Below are 18,575 nucleotides of genomic sequence, written 5' to 3'. Positions count from 1 at the left end.
AGTTAGTTGAACAATTAGCGATGGGGATAGAAGTGCCTGTTGAAGTCTTAACCTTTTCTTTCAAATTGTGTGTGTGGGGGGGAGGGGGGAGGGTATGTGCATGCGAGTGCAGGTGCTCAGGGAAGCTATCCAAGAATGCTGGGTATCCCAAAACCGGAGTTACTGGTGGTTGTGAGCTGCCTTATGGGGTTCTGTGTAAGAGTAGGGGATCTATTATTTGCTTTTATTGATTGTGCTCATGAATACATGACAGCTTACAAACTGACCCAGGTGAGAAGGAACGGGAAAAGAGCCGGTGCTCCACCTCCTAGTGCTCATTCCCACATTCACCTAGAACTGCGACAATGTCGCTCACAGCGCTCTCATGAAAATGCCATTACTTATGAAAGTAGGAAGGCCCACTTCAAACCCGCCTTCTATTTCAAAAGATTCTGAAAATATAATTGCCATGGAAATAAACAAACACATTTAGTCTTATGCTTTCATAAAAACAATTTTGAAAGTGATGGATCTGGTGGCACATGAGGCTAAGAGGATGGAGAAAAGCAGAAGAGTGAAGAAAAATCCACGTATCAATAAAGCTTTCTGCTCTTCACTAGCTTTAGGTCCCTTCGTCCTCCATACAGAAGCTGGAAGCTAATATTACCTCCTCACAGTGAGAAACTCAGACTTACTGTTATCAGAGTGAGACGTACAGAGCAAGTCTCCCGCAGGGGAGACGGAGATGTGCTCAATAGTAGATCCCAAGCGAGGGAGAAACTCCTTGTTCTTCTCCGATCCGTCTCGCCATTCTACAAGCACACACTCGCGCCCGCCACTCAGCAGACTGGTGCCTTCATGACCAAAGAAACCAACAGGCAGAGTTTAGAGGAAAAACAAACAAACAAAACCACAAAAACAAAAAAACAAAGACAAATATAATCAGCATTTAAGTGATTTCTTTGGAAACTTACAAAGTGTCTTCCTATCATTTTATCTGGTTTTATTATCTTTCAGTCTTATTTTAATTTTATTTTTAATTGACATAGCTGTGCAGATATACAGGATATACCATGATGCTTACATACATATATGGTGTAACACTCAAAGAATGTAATTTGAACATCTAGCACCTTGAGCATTTACCCATTCCTTGTGATGAAACAATCAAAATCTTCTTTTATAGTTATAATAGTAATAGCTAGTCACTCTATTGTGCAACAGAGGAAACAGAGTAAAGATGACCTACATATAAAACATTTGTCAACCACACCTGCCTGTCAGTCTCCAGGAGGAACAAGTGAAGGACAATCACTTTCCTTCCTGCTCTGCAGGCACATGGGTGTGAGGGCATTAAAATAAAAGACGTATGTACTTCCTATGTCTGCTTCACATCCAAAACAGGGTCTGAATTTAAAGTAGGGAACACCTGGGCTGGAGAGACGGCGCAGCTGTTGAAGGTTAGGCTCACAACCAAAAATATGAAATAGGGAACACTCACAATCTCTCAATTCAAATACAGGTTTCTAAATTACACCCATGACCATATTCTACTTACTAGCCACTGGACTTTATGCTAGCTAGTCACTACCTCAAATCCTCACTTCCTTCATCCGTGAAAGGACAACTGATGACTTCACTGGTCCAAAGACAGAGAATGGAAAACACTGGAGCTATTTGCATCTGGTAAATAGCAGCAGTTATTGACTACATCTTTATAATAAGACTATTTAAAAAACTGGCATACACTTTACATAGGTTCTTTATGTTAAGAGAGATGAGCACAAGCATATACTCTGGAATCCTGAATGCTAAACTATATACTACTGTGGTGAGTAAAGCCCAACAAAGGGTCATGAAGTGTTCACAATTTGACTCCCATAATGTGTTTTTTGTGACAGGGTCTCACTACAAAGCTTAGGCAGGCCTTGAACTCATGGTGATCCTCCTGCCTCAGCCTCCCAAGCAATAGGATTATAGTTGTATACCACACCTGGTGCCTCAATTTTAAATCTGTAAATGCTGTGAATCGCAACATTTGATTCAGATACTTCTAAATGTCCTTTTAATTATCAAAACGGCACCTACCTGACACTGTGAAAGCCAAATCCATAACCACATCATGGTGCCAATGCAAACACGTGTATGTGTACTTCTTATCATCATGAAAATTCCTCCTGTTGGAAACAACGAAATACTTTTTTAACATTTTTTCCTCACATCATGTATCCTGACTATGGTTTTCCCCTCTGTCAGCTCCCCCCAGTTCCTCTCCACCTCCCCTCCCATCTAGACCTTTCTGTCTCTGATTAGAAAATAAACAAGCTTCTGAGACAGTAATAAAATAAAATATAGTAAAACAAAAACACATCAGAATTGGACAAAACAGACAAACAAAGCAGTGTGAAGGAGAAAAGTCTAACAGATGGCATGAGGAACAGAGACCCACTCTTCGGTGCTCAGGAATCCCATAGAAACATTAAACTGGAAGCCATACTATAGTAAAGAGGCAAAGGACATCCTTTCTGCCTCCTCTTCCACAGGGTTCCCTAGCAATGAGCAAAGTTATCTGATGGAGACATGGACTTAGGGCTGAGAAAACAGAATTCTTCACTTGACCTCAGGTGCAGAACAGGAAACAACGGCGTGCTAAGTCCAACACATCGCAGTCTGACGTGTTCTGACATCAGTATTTAGAAATACCTTGTTATTCCTAACCAGAACCACGTCTACAGGCAATGTTATTATGGTACCACCATACTACCCGCTAGTTACTAAGCGATGTCTCACTTTCCTGTTCTAGTTAAAAGGCTGAGAGCTAAGTTCTCCAATAAAATGGCTCCAGGTGACATGGAATGCTTCCCTCTCTCCAGAAGTTAAGGTCAGGAACCCTACATGGCAGCCTGACGGGAGCGCACGACAAGGAACGGGGGTGGCAGCACAGCCTAGTCCTGCAGCAGTACTGATGCTCACACAACCTCCTTTAGGACCTAGAGACGGTGCTGCTCTGCAGGATGAGTGTGAAGCAGTGTGCAAGCGACCCCACGTTTCCCGAGCTCACTGACCAGAGGCGGATCTTGCCATCCATGTGGCCGGATGCAATGCAGTCTTCCTTTGGGTGGCAGGCTACACAGGTGAACTTGTTATTAGCATTCTTCTTATTTTTGGTTGATGGTAAAGTAAAACTAGGAAAAAGAAAAACAACTTTCCCTTGGTTATGAATCAAGCATTTTGTTTGGTAAACATTTACCAATACACAATATAAACTTCATGTGACTCATATTACAAGAACTGGTCAATGGAAGCTATTACGATTTAAGTCATGAAGACATTCCTTTTAGTTCCTTTTTCTGGCCTGGGGACAGCTGATTCAATTTTCTCTCTGAACCAAAATTTCAGCATTAAACTTATGGCCATGCTTACTAAGTTCTAACTGAAACAAGTGACCTTATGGGTCCTAAACGGACATTCAGGGGGGTAAATCATTTGCTCTGTCTAGGTTGGTTCCTATTCCACTTCTGAGGAAGTGAGGATCTTTACATAACAAATAATGCTAATCTTAGAAAGGTAGCTGGGAAGATGACTGTGGCTAAGGAAGACTGACTATACAATGCTCGGCTCAGCACCACAGCTTCTCTAACACGGCATCTTATTTATCCTTACAACTCAATTAGATATTGTCTCTACTTAAACATATTAGTTTGAAGCACATGGTGGCTGAAATGCACTAAACATTTATATATATGTGTATATACAAATGTTTATATATATGTGTATATATTTGTATATATATATATATATATATATATATATAATTTTTTTGTCAACTTGACACAAGATAGGGTGATCCACCAAGAAGAAGCCTCAATTGAGACAATGCCTCCAGATGGGCCTCTTGGCAAGACTGTGGGGCATTTTCTTGATTGAGATTGATGTGGGAGGGTCTAGCCCTCTAGGGGTGATGTTACCACTAGGCAAGTGGGTCTTGCAAGTATAAAAAGCAAGTTGAGTGAGCCACTGAGAGAACCAGTAAAGAGCATTCTCGGCCTCTGCTTTATTTCTTCCCTACAGTTTCTACTCTAACTTCCCTTTATGATGTATTGTGAGATCAAGATGTTAGCAAATATACCCTTTCCTCCCCAGCTGCTTTTGGTAAAGGTGTCTTATCACAGCAATAGAACAGCAAACTGCAACAAAGCCCCAGTAACCTAATGCCTATTTCAGTTCCTACAGCCAATGAGAACCATCAGGCCAAGCCTTGTCAATCTAAATTTTTATACCAAGTCCACACTTGGTGCATTGTCTATATGGGGTTTGGGATGGAGGAGACCCTGAGCTAAGATCCTCCCCACCACTGTGGGTTAAAATGTTTGTAGCTCTTCACGATGGTCCCACTTCTTGAAACAAGACTCTGGAAACAGGTTTGGACAACACTGTATAAATGCTCTGGTAATATAATAAACTTAATAAAAGGGAAATCTTACTTGCATGTTTTTTTCTTTTTGAGAAAGTAAACAGATAAGTAAAAGTCCCGCACTGCAGCAATATATTCTCCCTGGTGATTTAAGCAGAAGATAACATTTAAAAAAAAAAAAAAATCTTGGACTCATCAATAAATAATGGAGTATTTTCTCCAAATATGCCAAGTACAAAAAAAAAAAAATCTCTGTAAAACTATATTACTGCGAAATGATATGCTATACTTTGGCCATGGAAAAGATAATCTTACCTTTAAAATTAAGAAGAATTAAGCCCTAAATTCTACACTCTCTAGCTTTAAGTATAGTGATTTACATTGTTTCCCCCACTAGGCATACATATAATACCGTGCCAGGTTTGACTCTGTCTACGTAACTGTTCCTTCAATCCAAGAATGTTCCTTCCCCGTTTGTCCTTCCTCAAAGTCCCAACTCTCACCAGCAACTGTCATTTTATCGTCACAGCTTATCTCACTCTGTATCTCACTCTGTACATCGCAACTGTGGCTCAACAGGACCCTTCCGGAGTTCACCTTAGGTGTGCTATCAATTTCTTTTCACTGTTGAGTAGCATTCAGCTGAATAAGTACACCAGAATTCTGTTGTTTGGCTGGTTGACTCTGGGTTGTAAGTTATGTTTCAGAGCTCTGGAGAACAGTCGTCACTCCTAGACATGCTACTCTGTGTTCATGCTCTGTCTCTGTACAGAAGTGGAATCTAGGGCCAGGGGACTTAACACTGCTCCTCATCTTGACACCATTAGTAACTGTAGCAGAAGTGAAGCGGATTCTAATTATGGTTTGACCCACACTGATGATCAATGAAGCTGAATACTGAACTAACAACAATAAAGCCATCTTCTCTCCTTGAGGCATTAACCATGTTCAGAAGAATGATGAAATAATTCTACAGACTCCAATGCAATAGGTCTTTGGTGGCCTTTTATTTTAAAATAATAAATTATTAACAGGTAGCTAAATAATGGTACAAATATTATAAAGTACCTGTCAAAAACATGTTAGCATTCACGAACGTTGTGATACTAAGTTGAAAAGAAAAAAATATGTCTGATCCTACTTCCTCTGGGAACTGTCGTCTTCCATGTGTTCAAAACAAGTCTAGGAAAGTCTTTAAACATTATCACTGGTAAGATTGAATATTTTCTTTCCTCATTATATTTTTCTGTAATATCTGAATTTCCTATAATGGGTATGTTAATTATAGATAGAGAGCCCATATTTTCTAAAGACACAAAGCCTAAAATGGAACGATTTCTTTTTCTTTTTTAAATGGAACAATATCAGTGGTTTTTATATGAAACAGGCAAAGAAGAGTACAAATACCAGACATTGTTATTTTGGGGGAGAATTATAAAAGAGCAAAGAACAGAATATATATCATAGGGATGGTTCTAAAGATACACACACCATACTCCAGTAATACTTGTTAAAACAATGTCATAGATTTTTAGTTACTAACGAAAACACAGCACAGCACAGGATCATCAGTGTTGAGGGAAAACTTTCAGGGAATAGATCTTAACTATAAGCAGAAACTAACAAAACAAATGTACCTCATTTCCGAAGGCAATGCACTTGGGTGATTGGTTTACATAATCCAAAACAAAGGACAGCTCCCTAGCTTCCACATCCTGGCTTGATGACTTGGGCAGTTTCACAGAAACCAGCTGGAATATGTCTAGACAGAGGAAGTCATTTGTTACAAAGTTTCTCTAAAGAAGTACATTGAATCAGATAAAACCACTAATCTGTATTCTCAAATGCCAAGACTGTAAATGTAGGTCATCTTAAACAAAATGGACCTACAGCTAACTCTTCCTTTTTTTTTTTTCTTGAGACAAAGTTTCTCTGTGTAGCCTTGGCTGTTCTAGAACTTGCTTGGTAGACCAGGCTGGCCTCAAACTCAAGAGATCCACGCTGAACTCTACATTAAAAAACAAACTAACAAACAGATTTCTCTATTCTTATTTTATGTCTGTGAGTTCTGCCTGCTTGTATATAGTGCACTTTGTGTACAGCCTGGTGCCCACAGGGGTCCTGGGAGTGGAGTAACAGGTAGCTGGAAGCTGCCACTTGGGTGAAGAGAACCAAATCAGGGTCCTCTGCAAAGGCAGCAAGTGCTCTTAACTGCTGAACCATCTCTCTAGTCCCTGAACTCTTCATCTGAATAAAGTCTAAATCCACAACTCCCAGACACTCCTGGCTATATCTACAGAAATAGAAATCTTACACAGGTATACTTTTGTTTCAAAGGACTAAGTTGAGGTTTAAAATGGGTCTGAGCTGTCACTTGCCTTTAATCCCAGCCCTCTAAGTCGGAGGCAGAGGCCGGAGGATCTATGTGAGTTTGAGGTAGTCTGGTCTACACAGTGAGTTCAAGGACAGCCAGTACTATAAAGACCTTGTCTCAAAAAACAAACAAACAAACAAACAAAACAAAACAAAAAACCTTCAACAACTAACTAACTAAATAAAATGGAACTGAAAATTGAATACACTACTGGTAAATTAAGCAACCAAAAGTAAGAAGCCACCTGAGAACTTCCTGAAATGTGTGGCTAGAGAGATGGCTCAGTGGTGCTTGCCATGAACGCATGAAGACCCAAGTTAGGTCTTCGCACCAATTATAAAAGCCAGCACAGTGGCGGTGGCCCAGGAGGATCCCTGGGACTTATCGGCACCCAGTCTAGCTGCGTCAGCGAGCTGCAGGTACAGAGAGAGCTGACCTCCAGCCTCATGTGCACCTTTGTGTACATGAGTATGTATATAAGTCAGCCGTTATAACGTCCACAGATCAGCATAAAACAGGCACACAAACCAAGGAGTTACTGATACTGAACCATAAGCGATTTTAAAGCAACTCTCTGGTATACATATAATTATACCATTTAGTGAAAAATGAAAACAATTTTTATACTAAGGAGATATATGTGCTTGTATTTTACATAAAGAATTAAATCTTAGGCAGTCCAGCTGACTGTCTAGTAACTATATTAAAAGCTGCTTTGAACTTTTAATTCTGATACACCTGTATCTTATGGAGTGAGTGGCACTCATGAATTCCAGTATTCAAATTTTTTTTTGATAACTCCACATTGATACTCTGTAATATCAAATTCTATGATTGAGAATAATTATCTGTAATTACTGACAATACTGTAGGTATTTCTGAAATGCTGATATATGATAGTTTCAATTAAAAAAAAAACAGAATTAACAATTCAGCCACACACTACTAGTTCTTAATACCAATTTATATTATTTGGTATGACTTAAGATCAACAAATAAAAGGACGGTGATACTAAGAATGACATTAAAACTCAGCAGAAAGACAAATTCTAGCTTGGCTCTAACACTCAGCTCTGAGTCCACTATTAATTAATATATATATGGTAATCATCATTCACTGAAGACCTCAGAACAGGAGCCCCCTCCCCCTGATATAAAGATGATGACAGAAATTTAAATGCCAACTCAAAGCTGCTAGCCTGAGATTAAAACTAGTGTTGAGAAACCTAATTTTGAGGAATTTAAAGATCCATTCGATGTCCACAAAAACAATTAAGTGCACTATGCTGTACCTGGTTCCTCTTTACTTATTGTAAGGAAGATGGACTCTTCGGCACAGGGAGGAATAAAGAGGGCATGGAGTTTAGGTCCAACAATGTACGTCTGAAAAGAGATAAGGAATCACACTATGCACTGTCCAGTTCCTGCAGCAGAACACTGAGCTCACGGTGCGGAGTTCAAGGTCTTCTCACTGCTGTTTCCCTACCGCATGAGAGCACCTGTCTATAGAGGCCATGTACACTATTTGTTGAATAATCTTTTATATATCTTCCTGACTTTTCAAAGATTGCAGTATCTCACTAACTAAACCTATCATAATTGTAAGTAACATTAGGGTTATAGTTTTTTTTTCCACCATAAATAATTTAAGGACTACAAACATATATAAGATATTTTCAATGAGAAAATATTTTCTTATAGAGAAAAGTACTGTATCTTTGGTTTTCCTCTCATTGACTGCACATATAAACATATAAATGCCTATTTGTTTAAATTTACACTTCTAAAATTAATAGGATGGACCATCTCATCATGATAACTGGTGCTACTTTTTCTGTGATGTGTAATTCCTAGCTTACGCCTGCCTCCCCTCCCCTTCCCTGAGATGCTGGACAGAACCCAGGACCTCAGGCAGATACCCCACCACTGAGCTACATCCTCGGGGTCCATGCTCATTTATTTCCCATCCTGTTGGTCTAACTAGTTGTTTCTTAATGGTGGCTAAAGTATTTTCTCTTGGTGCTTTTATTAGTCTTTTTATGATATAATCTTCAGTTTTTACATAGTCAAAATTATGCATCTTTTTTAATAATGTAGATTTCTTAACTTGTTCAGGAAGTCCCTTTAAGATTAAGCCTCATATGAGAAGAAAACTAAAGAGTAATATAGATACCTTTATCAAAATGCCATCCAGATAGTCCCACAGCTTGACTGTGCCATCAAAGGAGCAGGAGTAGAGCTAGAAGGGTAAACAGCACAAAACAGATTAAACACTGTTCCAAAGATATCAAATGAGTAACTAAGGCCTAGAGGACTGCTTTTTGTTTGTTGTCCATTAGCTCATTAGCCTTTAAGGGGCAGTAGAATTTATAAAATTTGAATATCCCTATTAAAACTTTAAGTGCAAAGCTTCCTGAGCCCCAACACAACAGTCTAAAAGATTCAGCTTTGGAATTTGGGGCTGTTCAACCAGCAAAGTGAAACAAATGGCCCAGACTCCAAAGCTCCAGAATCTGAGACATTTCCACCCTGAGTATCTGAGATGAAGGAGACCAACCAGTGCTCTCTGCAAAATAGTCTAACTACAGTACAACAATTTCAAGTCTCAAGTGGAGACGAAGGGAGCAGGAATCAAGCTTCTGTTCTGACATGGGATATGGAACAGTATGAGTGAGGAGTGCTAAAGAATTCATTCTGCTTTCTCCAAAGCCCAATTCTTTTTTTTTTTTTATTTGTGTCATGGCATTCATCTTACCTAAGTATTTAAAAATGTTCCTCAAATGACCAAATAACACATCTGTTGTTGTTTTTTTTTTAACCCAATCCATTAAGAACCAATACTTTCAGAAACACAGTAGGAATTCTTATGTACTCTTATTCTACGGCAATGCCTCGGTGCCAGCAAGTTCCAGGACTCTGTCTTTGCTGCACATCGCCACAGATGGCACAACAGTGTTAGACCAGTCTGTGGACCCTTCTTGGTGAGTAAAGACCATCTTAATAACACGTGAGATTATGACTGTTAAGTAAGCTTAGCTTTATATGGGTACACAGATTTTGTGTTGTTAGGTGAAAATAGCTTGTATATAAGGTTTATAAATAATTTCAATTTGAAAGTAAGTGCCAGTTTGACAACTTTTGTGAACTGGGTCATGAATTTAGAGATTAAAAATAAAAAGTATTTGAGTAAGATAGTATCATCTATTCAGGTAAGATAATTATATTAGGTAAAAAATAAATGCCAGTTATTTTATCTAAGAATCATACATATGGATTAGTAAACAGTTAAAAATATAAGCACTGTCAAAACCATAGAGAACTCTCAAGTTCACACAATTTTTGTCCCATAACCTCATCCCAAGCTGATGATAAAGCTGCCCTTGTCTGTCTGGCCTTCAGCAGGTGGGACATGCATGGATGAATTGTGCAGGTAGGACTGTGTTCTTAAAAAAAAAAAAAAAAAAAAAAAAAAAAAGACAAATAAAGTTGGGTGGATCTGAGAGGAGACAGGAGAGGTGAAGATGATAAAAATATAATGTATAAAATTCTCAAAGAATAAAATATTTTTAAAAAGAAAAATACTTCTGATTTTATCATTAAGACAAAACTCTTATAAAAATGTGTATATAGTTTTTTGACAAAGGTTAGTAGCACACACTTAATACATTTTTTTTTTTTTTTGGTTTTTCGAGACAGGGTTTCTCTGTGTAGCTTTGCGCCTTTTCTGGAACTCGCTTGGTAGTCCAGGCTGGCCTCGAACTCACAGAGATCCGCCTGGCTCTGCCTCCCGAGTGCTGGGATTAAAGGCGTGCGCCACCACCGCCCGGCTACATTTTTTATTTTAACTGACGAACACTTTTTTTCATTAAAAGCCTGCAAAGGATGCATACGATGATACAGTTTGTCAAGTTCTTAGAGGACAGGATTAAAAATATACCTGGACCATATGGAAGACTTATCTGACTCTGATTTTAAGAGTAGCTCTTTTAAGAGTGTTACTTGATGCCCTACTTTTGTGACAAGGTCACGGGCAGCAACACAAATCCTGTCTAAACCAAGCAATAGCCTCCATGTTGCTGTGACTAATGCAGAAAATAGAAACTTGTTAAAAATTATAGCAAGAGCAAAATATTAAAATAAATTTAATTTTTTTAAGTTGAAACTTATGGACACGTGTTTGGATATTCACAATGCCAAGGCTATATGGGGACCTGAGAAGGCATCTAATCAAGAAACTGATTTAACTGCATCTCTGTTTCAGAACCACATGTAGAACATTTTTCTCAAGTAACATCATTGGCATCATGTGGTTGAAATGGTTCATAGAATATAATATGTAGTTTTGGGCAGTGGTCCCTTTCCAGTAAGAATAACTGAAAAATACCCTGACTAGGAGAATCAACAGATTATTTTCCTGGTTACAATCTGTAAAGTAGCCCCTGCAAATTTAACTTAAATGTTTCTGTCCACAGAAAGACCAATGCTAGCATGTTCCATTACAGACTGGCACCTGCAGATGGTTGTTGGGGTTGAGGAGAATTCCAGACACCAGGTTTCTGTGCCCATGCAGAACGTGCACACACTCTTCTGTGGCAGTGCTATACACCTTAACAAAGTCTCCTGAGACACAGAAGATAAACCTGGAAAAGAGAGAGAAATCTAAGTCTCACATATTACAAAGATGGCATAATCTTTTTGTGGACTATTATAAAGATAACAACATGCAAATAACTTTTAAAATAGTTTAAGAACTGTATATTTAAATGCATGTGTTGTTAAACTTATGAGAATATCAAAGAAGGATTCATCTATTAACACAGAAAAGACTATGAAGCAATATGGAATTGTCCCAAAAAACAACTGAATTGCTCCCTTGCTGAATGGCTGCAGACACTGATATCCAATTATTCTTCAGTGGTTCACTGGCGGCATGTGCACCATGTTCTAAAATGTTCCACAGTCGACTGAAGACATCAGCTCACAAATGCTGAGTTAAATGCTCTGTTCTCAATGGTGAGGTCCGGGTTACTCTTGTATTCCTATCAGTTTCTTTTCCAACTGCTGAAATGCTAATTTTGTTTATACCTTTTGGAGTTATGACTTCCCACAAAGCAGATGCTCCTTCATAATCTTCATATTCATAACAGAACTTATCATAAGGAAAGTCCAGAAAAGAAACTTGCCCTATGCCAATTGTATCTCACGCTTTTCTCACACGGTGGAAGGCTCAAGCCAGTGAGAACCAGACAGACTGTTCCCTGTGCTCCCAAAGCACCTGCACATGAATATCCTAAGAGGAAATGTGATGCGGAGGGGTTGCTATTATCCTGCTTTATCAAATCTATGACACAGAGTTGCTTACCTGTTCTCACCATTAAAGCAAGACTGTGGTTCATAACTGATGGTATGTCTACGAACTACTGGCCAACAGGTGGCTCTGTGTGTGATCAGCTCAAGAAAGGGATCAGAACAAAGCACCTACAGTCTTGGTCTTCTTCATGCCTAGACCCAGACCTTGAGTATCTTAGTTCAGAGGCTAATGTCTCTAGCCTGGACTACTCCTAAGGTGTTCTTAGCTTCCATGAGTGGTTGATACAGTCAGGCTTCATAGTCACATCAAGTTAATTCTGCAAAACTTGACCTTACCTCTCCTCAAATAAAGATACAATGAAACCAAGTTTTTTCTCTAAACAGCAAAAAAGAACTGGATAATCTCCCTTCCAACCTCATTCTCCTCCAGCTCTCATCACAAACCACTGATAACCATACCCATCTCTTCAATACAAACACATTTCTAAGCTGGGCCTGATGGCACAGGGCTGTAAGTCCACCCACTTGGGAAGCTGAGGCAGGAACATCACAAGGCTATCTACTACACAGCAAATTCAAAACCAAACAGGGCAACTTAGTGAGACCCTGTCTCAAAAGAAAACAAAACAAACAAACAAAAAACCCCAAAAAACCCTACCAAAAATCAAAAAGTGGGTGTGCACATGCACCTGGTGGGGAGTGCTCAGTGATAGTGCTTACCTAGTATGTGCAAGGTCCTAGGTCCAATCTGCAAAAACAAAGCTACCTTTTTGGATCCTACTGAAAGGGAAGCCTTCCACTCATATCCTCAATAAACAACCTTCTCAGTCTAGCCTAGTGTGGTAGTTTCAATGAGAATGGAATGGTTCCCATAGGTTTAGATGTTTAAATACTTGGTCCCCAGTTGGAAGAACTGTTCCTGAAGGATTAGGAGGCACGGCCTTGTTGGAGGAGGTATGTCACTGGGAGCAGGCTTGAAGGTTTCAAAAGCCCAAGGCATTCTCAGTTAGCTCTCTCTGCCTGGGGATGTCTGAGGTACTGCTCCAACACCATGCATGCCTGCCTCTGCCATGCTCTCCACCATGATGGTCATGGACTTCTGACCCTCTGCAACTGTAAGCCCCAAATTAAACATTCTGTTTTATAAGTTGCTTTGGTCATGGTGTTTTGTTAACAGCAACAGAAAAGTATATATGACACCTAGACAGTGGCCCTCTGTAATCTTCTCCATCTTTCTCACTACTGAGAAATACAGCCTTAAAAGCGCCTTGGGTTTGAAACATCTGCTGCTAACTTTTCTTCACCGTACAGTGAGTTTCTTGTCTTGTTTTTGTCAGCTCAGCTAGTTATACACAAAACAGTTGACGAACAACAAACCGAACCATCAGACTCATTCACCTCATTTTAATAGATAAGGTAAAAACTGGATCAAGAATGAGTCTGAAGGGGCAGGACTGTCACAACTCCTCTAAGTCCATTTTTTCCCCTCTTTATTTCATAAAACAAAGTCAACAAAATCCTTTATATAAAGATTATCTTACAAAAACCCTTGACTTGTGTGTGTTAAGTTCCCTTCATCATGCATGCGCTGAACAACCAGCTACCATACACCCATAGGCATGGTATTGCGGGAGAGTACACTGTCCACAAATACCGTTCTAAAATAGAATGGGTTTTTACGACGAATCTCTAGTCAGAGTGCTTTGAATAAATAGATACTAAGTAATAAAAAAAAATACTGAGTAAATACTTAGTAGTTACTAGCAGGCATCTCTTCTAGATGATACAATGACATGCAGTGAGCTACTGAGGCCAGGCACCGTTGTGAAAGTTGCGTACGTACAGACATTTCATTCTTCCCAAACAGTGTGAGACTTATTATCTCCCAAAGCTCTAACATCGGTTTTTATGTAAAGTTCCAGAAAAGGAAAAAAAAAAAAAAAAGGCTGGTAATAATGATGTTTTTCTCCGGGAAGAGAGGAGAAGGCTAAATCATTAAAGGTGCAGAGATCTAAAACGTTTCGTACCAAGAGTCTGGACCGAACGGTACACAGCCTGGACCATTTCCAGCCGCGCGGGCCTGGTCTAGTGCAGGCACGCGACCTGTCCCCGCACCGCCCACGCCCGGGCAGGTAGGGTCCGGCCGGGGAGCCCAGGCTCACCCGCGCAGCAGCAAGGCCAGGCTGCCCCGGGAGCCGCGGGTCTGGGCACGCCGAGTCCGGACAGTGCCCTCCCCGCCCGCGGAGCCCGGTACCCCGGCAGTCCCGCGTACTTAGAATCCGCCGAGAACACGGCCCTCCTGAAGTTCAGCCGGCTGCCGCCGCAGCGGACCACGCGGACGCTCTCCTCTACCATCTTCGCGCAGTCGCAGGAACCGCCGAGCTCCGGCCCCACCGCGAACTTCCTTCCCCAGCCGGCGAGCCTGGGCGTGTTGGCCCGCCGCGGTCCGCCCCGGGCCGCTCTAGCTCCGAGACTCTATGGTCAGCTCAGCGCCTGCGCCGCCATCTTTAGTTTGGGCACTGTCAAATTAAGACGCTTGTAGAAAGAGTGAAGCCAAACAGACACCCATAAAAGTTAAATCATACCAGATACCGCTATTTAATACAAAGCGCTTTCCCGTCGGTCTCTTCAACCCGACTCTATAGCCTCGGCCAGAAGCGGAAGTGAGCGCCACTCCGCCTACCGAAGGCCTCTCCCTTTCTGTCTCTGTGATTGAGCGACAGAGGGATGACGCAATCAACCCGCGCCAATTTTGCCTCGGTTGCCCTTTTTTTTTTTTTTTTTTTTTTTTTTTTTTTGTAGAAAGAGCACCTTCTTTAGACGCAGTAGTAACTAAAGTGGGCTTTTTAGCTGTCATCCTGTGGTGTTTTTGTGAGCATCGCTAAGTTCCTGCAGCATCTCTGCAACTCCCAGAGCCACGTTCTTTTCTTTGGCGACGTAGTCCAGGATTAAAAGTGGTGGCGCAGGCCTTTAATCCCAGTACTCCGCAGGCAGAGGCAGGCAGATCTTAGTGAGCTCGAGGCCAGCCTGGTCTACAAAGCGAGTTCCAGGACAGCCAGGGTTACACAGAGAAACCTTGTCTCAAACCAAACCAAACCAAACCAAACAACTCTCCCCAACAAAACAAAACAAAACAAAACAAAACAAAACAAAACAAAACAAACAAAAAAACCCGTGCACCCTAGTGTCAGGACTGCGGCAATGGTCGTCAGATTCGCTAAGGTTGTTCAGCTCCTTTGGCTTTAGCCCTGAATTCCGAGGATGCTGAGCATTTTTCATATGCATTATGTTCGTGGTTCCTTCATATTAGGGGATGTCTGTATGTTGAGCCGTTCATTTGTCAATAATAGTTCCCATTTGTGCTGGCTCTGAACTACCTCTAAGGAAGAGCCACGGATATCTTAATCTTAACAGCAGCAGAGGCTTGGTACATTTGAAATTCACCACAATTCATGTTTATTCATAGCTAGAAAATATATTCTCAAATGTAAAAACAGCTTTAGGCATGGCAATTGCAAAAAAAAAACAGAGAAATTTACTTTTTGTTGGATTAAGCGCATGAGAAACACTAAAATCTTCATTATTTGGGAGACAGAGCTACGGAGAGAGACTGATTATTGCGTTTTATCTCAGATTTAAAGAGTTTCCTTTTTCATAATTTATGATTTACCTTTTCTTAGTGGAAGAACACAGTGAACTTAGTACTGCCATTCCTCCCCCCACCCCCAGCCTCTTGATGTCTGTGTGATAAATCCTTTAAGATTCCTTGGAAACTGAAATCTGATATATGCTTACTATATTCTGAGACGATGAAGAAAATAAATGACCAAATCAGTTTTGACTTCAGTTATTTTACTGTATGGTGAGCTTTGTTTAAGTTGCTTAAGAAGAACTAGACATCAAAAAACCAAATAATTTAATTAAAAATGGGGTACAGATCTAAACAGAGAATTCTCAGCAAAAGAATCTCAAATGGCCAAGAAACACTTAAAGAAGTGTTCATCATCCTCAGTCATCAGGAAAATGCAAATTAAAATGACTTGGATCAAGTAGAAACCTGGTGCAAGGGAAACTTCCAGGAATCTAAAGTGGATACATAGTCTGAACTGGCCATCTCCTGTGATCTGGCAAGACTTCAAGTGAAGGAATTGGGACACCAACCCAGACATAGAACCTTTGACTTACAGTCTGTCCTGCCTAGGGATGTGTTGGGGTAAAGATGGCACAGAGATTGTGGGAGTGGCCATCCAATGACTGATATAGTCTGAGACCCATGCCATGAGAATGAGCCCACCCCTGACACTGCCTGGAGTGCCAAGACCTAGAGGCTGGATGACCCAGAGACATAGGATAGAACCAAATACAATTGGAGAAAAGTAAAAAGTCAGTGTAATGATGCTGTCTTAGTCAGGGTTTCTATTGCTGTGAAGAGACACCAAGACCACAGTAACTCTTATAAATGAAAACATTTAATTGGCTCTCTTACAGTTTCAGAGGTTCAATCCATTATCATCATGGTGAAGCATGGCAGCATGCAGGCAGACCTGGTGCTGGAGTAGTAGCTGAGAGTCCTACATCTTGCAGGCAACAGGAAGTTGACTGAGACACTGGGCAGTTTCCTAATCACAGGAAACCTCAAAGCTCACCCCAGGAGTGACACACTTCCTCCAACAAGGCCATACCCACTCCAACAAAGCCACACCTCCTAATAGTGCCACTCCCTGTGAGATTATGGAGGCCAATGACATTCAAACTACCGCAGATGGCAAACAATATTCTGCTATAGCCACAGGTTGGTGCCTAGCCCAGTTGTCACCAGAGAAGCTTCATCCAGCAACTGATGGAAAGAGACGCAGAGACCCCCAGCCAAACACTAGGCACAGCTCAGGGAATCTTGCTGAAGAGAAGAAGGAAGGAGTGTGTGAATCAGAGGAGTCAAGGACATCTCCAGAAAACCCACAGAATCGACTAACCTGAGCTCATAGGAACTCACAGAGTCTGAACCAACAACCAGGGAGCCTGCATGGGACTGACCTAGGCCCTCTGCATACATCTAATAGTTGTGTAGCTTGGTCTTGTGGAACTCCTAAAAGTAGGAGCAGGGGCTGTTACTAATGCTTCAGCTGGCTTTTGGGAACCTATTTCTCATACTAGGTTGCCTTTCCCAGCCTTAATATAAGGGGAGGTGCTTAATCTTACCACAATTTGATATGCCATGTTTGGTTGATATCCATGGGAGGCCCTCTCTGAAAAGAAATGGAGAAGTGGATGGGGGATGCAGAGGGGAGGTGGGGAGAGGGAATGGGAGGAGAGGAGGGGGGGAAACTGCAGCCAGGATGTAAAATAAATAAGTAAATTTTAAAAAATTAAAAAAATATTGCTTAAGAAGGAATGAGGCTTCCTGACTTGGTGATGGCAAAAGAAAACCAACCCAATAAAGACCAACCCACAGAATGTCCAAGGAACTGGGGTGCCTCATAGTACCAGCCACAGATTAAGACACATGTCCTGCCCTTCTTTTGTGTAATATACATTTTCAGAAAAGGATGACTCTGATTGTCACAGTTCCACACAACATGTTTAAATATCATGTGTTTTTCCGTTATTCTAGACCTTGTGGTCACCATGTTTTTAAAATTTCAGTTTTCTTTCAGGTGGAAGAAAAGAATGCCCTAATTTTAATCTTTTTTTAAAAATTATTCTCAATGTTAATAATCAGTTTGCATAGTGATGAATAAAGTATGTAAATTATAATAAAATTGATGTTTTACAAGAGTGTACCTAACTCATATAACATTGATATTACAATAGTTAAACATTTTAGGGATTTGAACTAAATATAACTGATTTAGGGGAAAAAAGAAACAAATGTCTTTTCACAGGCAGCATTCATCACATGCTCCCCTTTGCTTTCCTTATTCCTTATCATGCTGAGAGTGAGTGATATGCACTATAGTTTCAATGCATGTGTTAATGGATCCCTGAAGTATGTGTGACATATGATATCCATTAATATTACCTACTAGTTCATGTAACATGGTTATTTATGAGAATCTCGTGGTTATCAAGTTACCTTCCTTCTCTAGTGTGCCATGGTAAGGACTGCAATGATGCACAGAGATAAAACTTGAAAATTCTATGATCTCCTGACCATTCACATGATAGAAAAACAGTCTTCTGAGTTGCCAGTGGCGCTCTGGTCAATAAGTGAATCTGCAATAACAATGCAATTCCAATGCCAAGGGTTTTTGAAGGACATGTGATTAGGAACAGCCTGAAAACAGTGCTGGGGACCACTGCTATGATTCCTGTGCCTAAACTCCCATGCCTAACTTATTGTTACACTGAGGATGCTTGAAAAAGCCATCAGGAATATATTATTTTTACCTAAAATTTCATATAATATATACAAATGTATGTGTATGATTTAAATTACATGTAATATATACAAATGTATGTGTATGATTTATGTATATAGTTTAAGTGAGACTATGCCAC

General features: G+C 40.4%; 1 protein-coding gene across 1 annotated transcript in view; it reads right to left on the bottom strand.

The window, feature by feature from the left end:
- Wdr75 (WD repeat domain 75) overlaps positions 1-14,720 on the bottom strand; it is a 28,867-nt gene extending 14,147 nt beyond the window's left edge. Inside the window, exons 1-9 of the mRNA XM_052749369.1 lie at positions 14,350-14,720; positions 11,278-11,407; positions 8,941-9,006; positions 8,060-8,150; positions 6,031-6,155; positions 4,464-4,534; positions 3,045-3,164; positions 2,068-2,156; positions 675-833 (exon numbers count right to left, since the gene is read on the bottom strand). Of these exons, the coding sequence (XP_052605329.1) occupies positions 675-833; positions 2,068-2,156; positions 3,045-3,164; positions 4,464-4,534; positions 6,031-6,155; positions 8,060-8,150; positions 8,941-9,006; positions 11,278-11,407; positions 14,350-14,432 (934 nt within the window). The 5' untranslated portion in view covers positions 14,433-14,720. The remainder of the gene's footprint in view (positions 1-674; positions 834-2,067; positions 2,157-3,044; positions 3,165-4,463; positions 4,535-6,030; positions 6,156-8,059; positions 8,151-8,940; positions 9,007-11,277; positions 11,408-14,349) is intronic.
- Positions 14,721-18,575: the final 3,855 nt, after the last annotated feature.

This window comes from Peromyscus californicus, unplaced genomic scaffold (genome assembly GCF_007827085.1).
Source record: "Peromyscus californicus insignis strain IS unplaced genomic scaffold, ASM782708v3 Scaffold_21__1_contigs__length_65335640, whole genome shotgun sequence".
Taxonomy (NCBI): domain Eukaryota; kingdom Metazoa; phylum Chordata; class Mammalia; order Rodentia; family Cricetidae; genus Peromyscus; species Peromyscus californicus.
The sequence above is the reverse complement of the archived record's forward strand: the minus strand, read 5'-3'. Positions and strand labels throughout refer to the sequence as shown.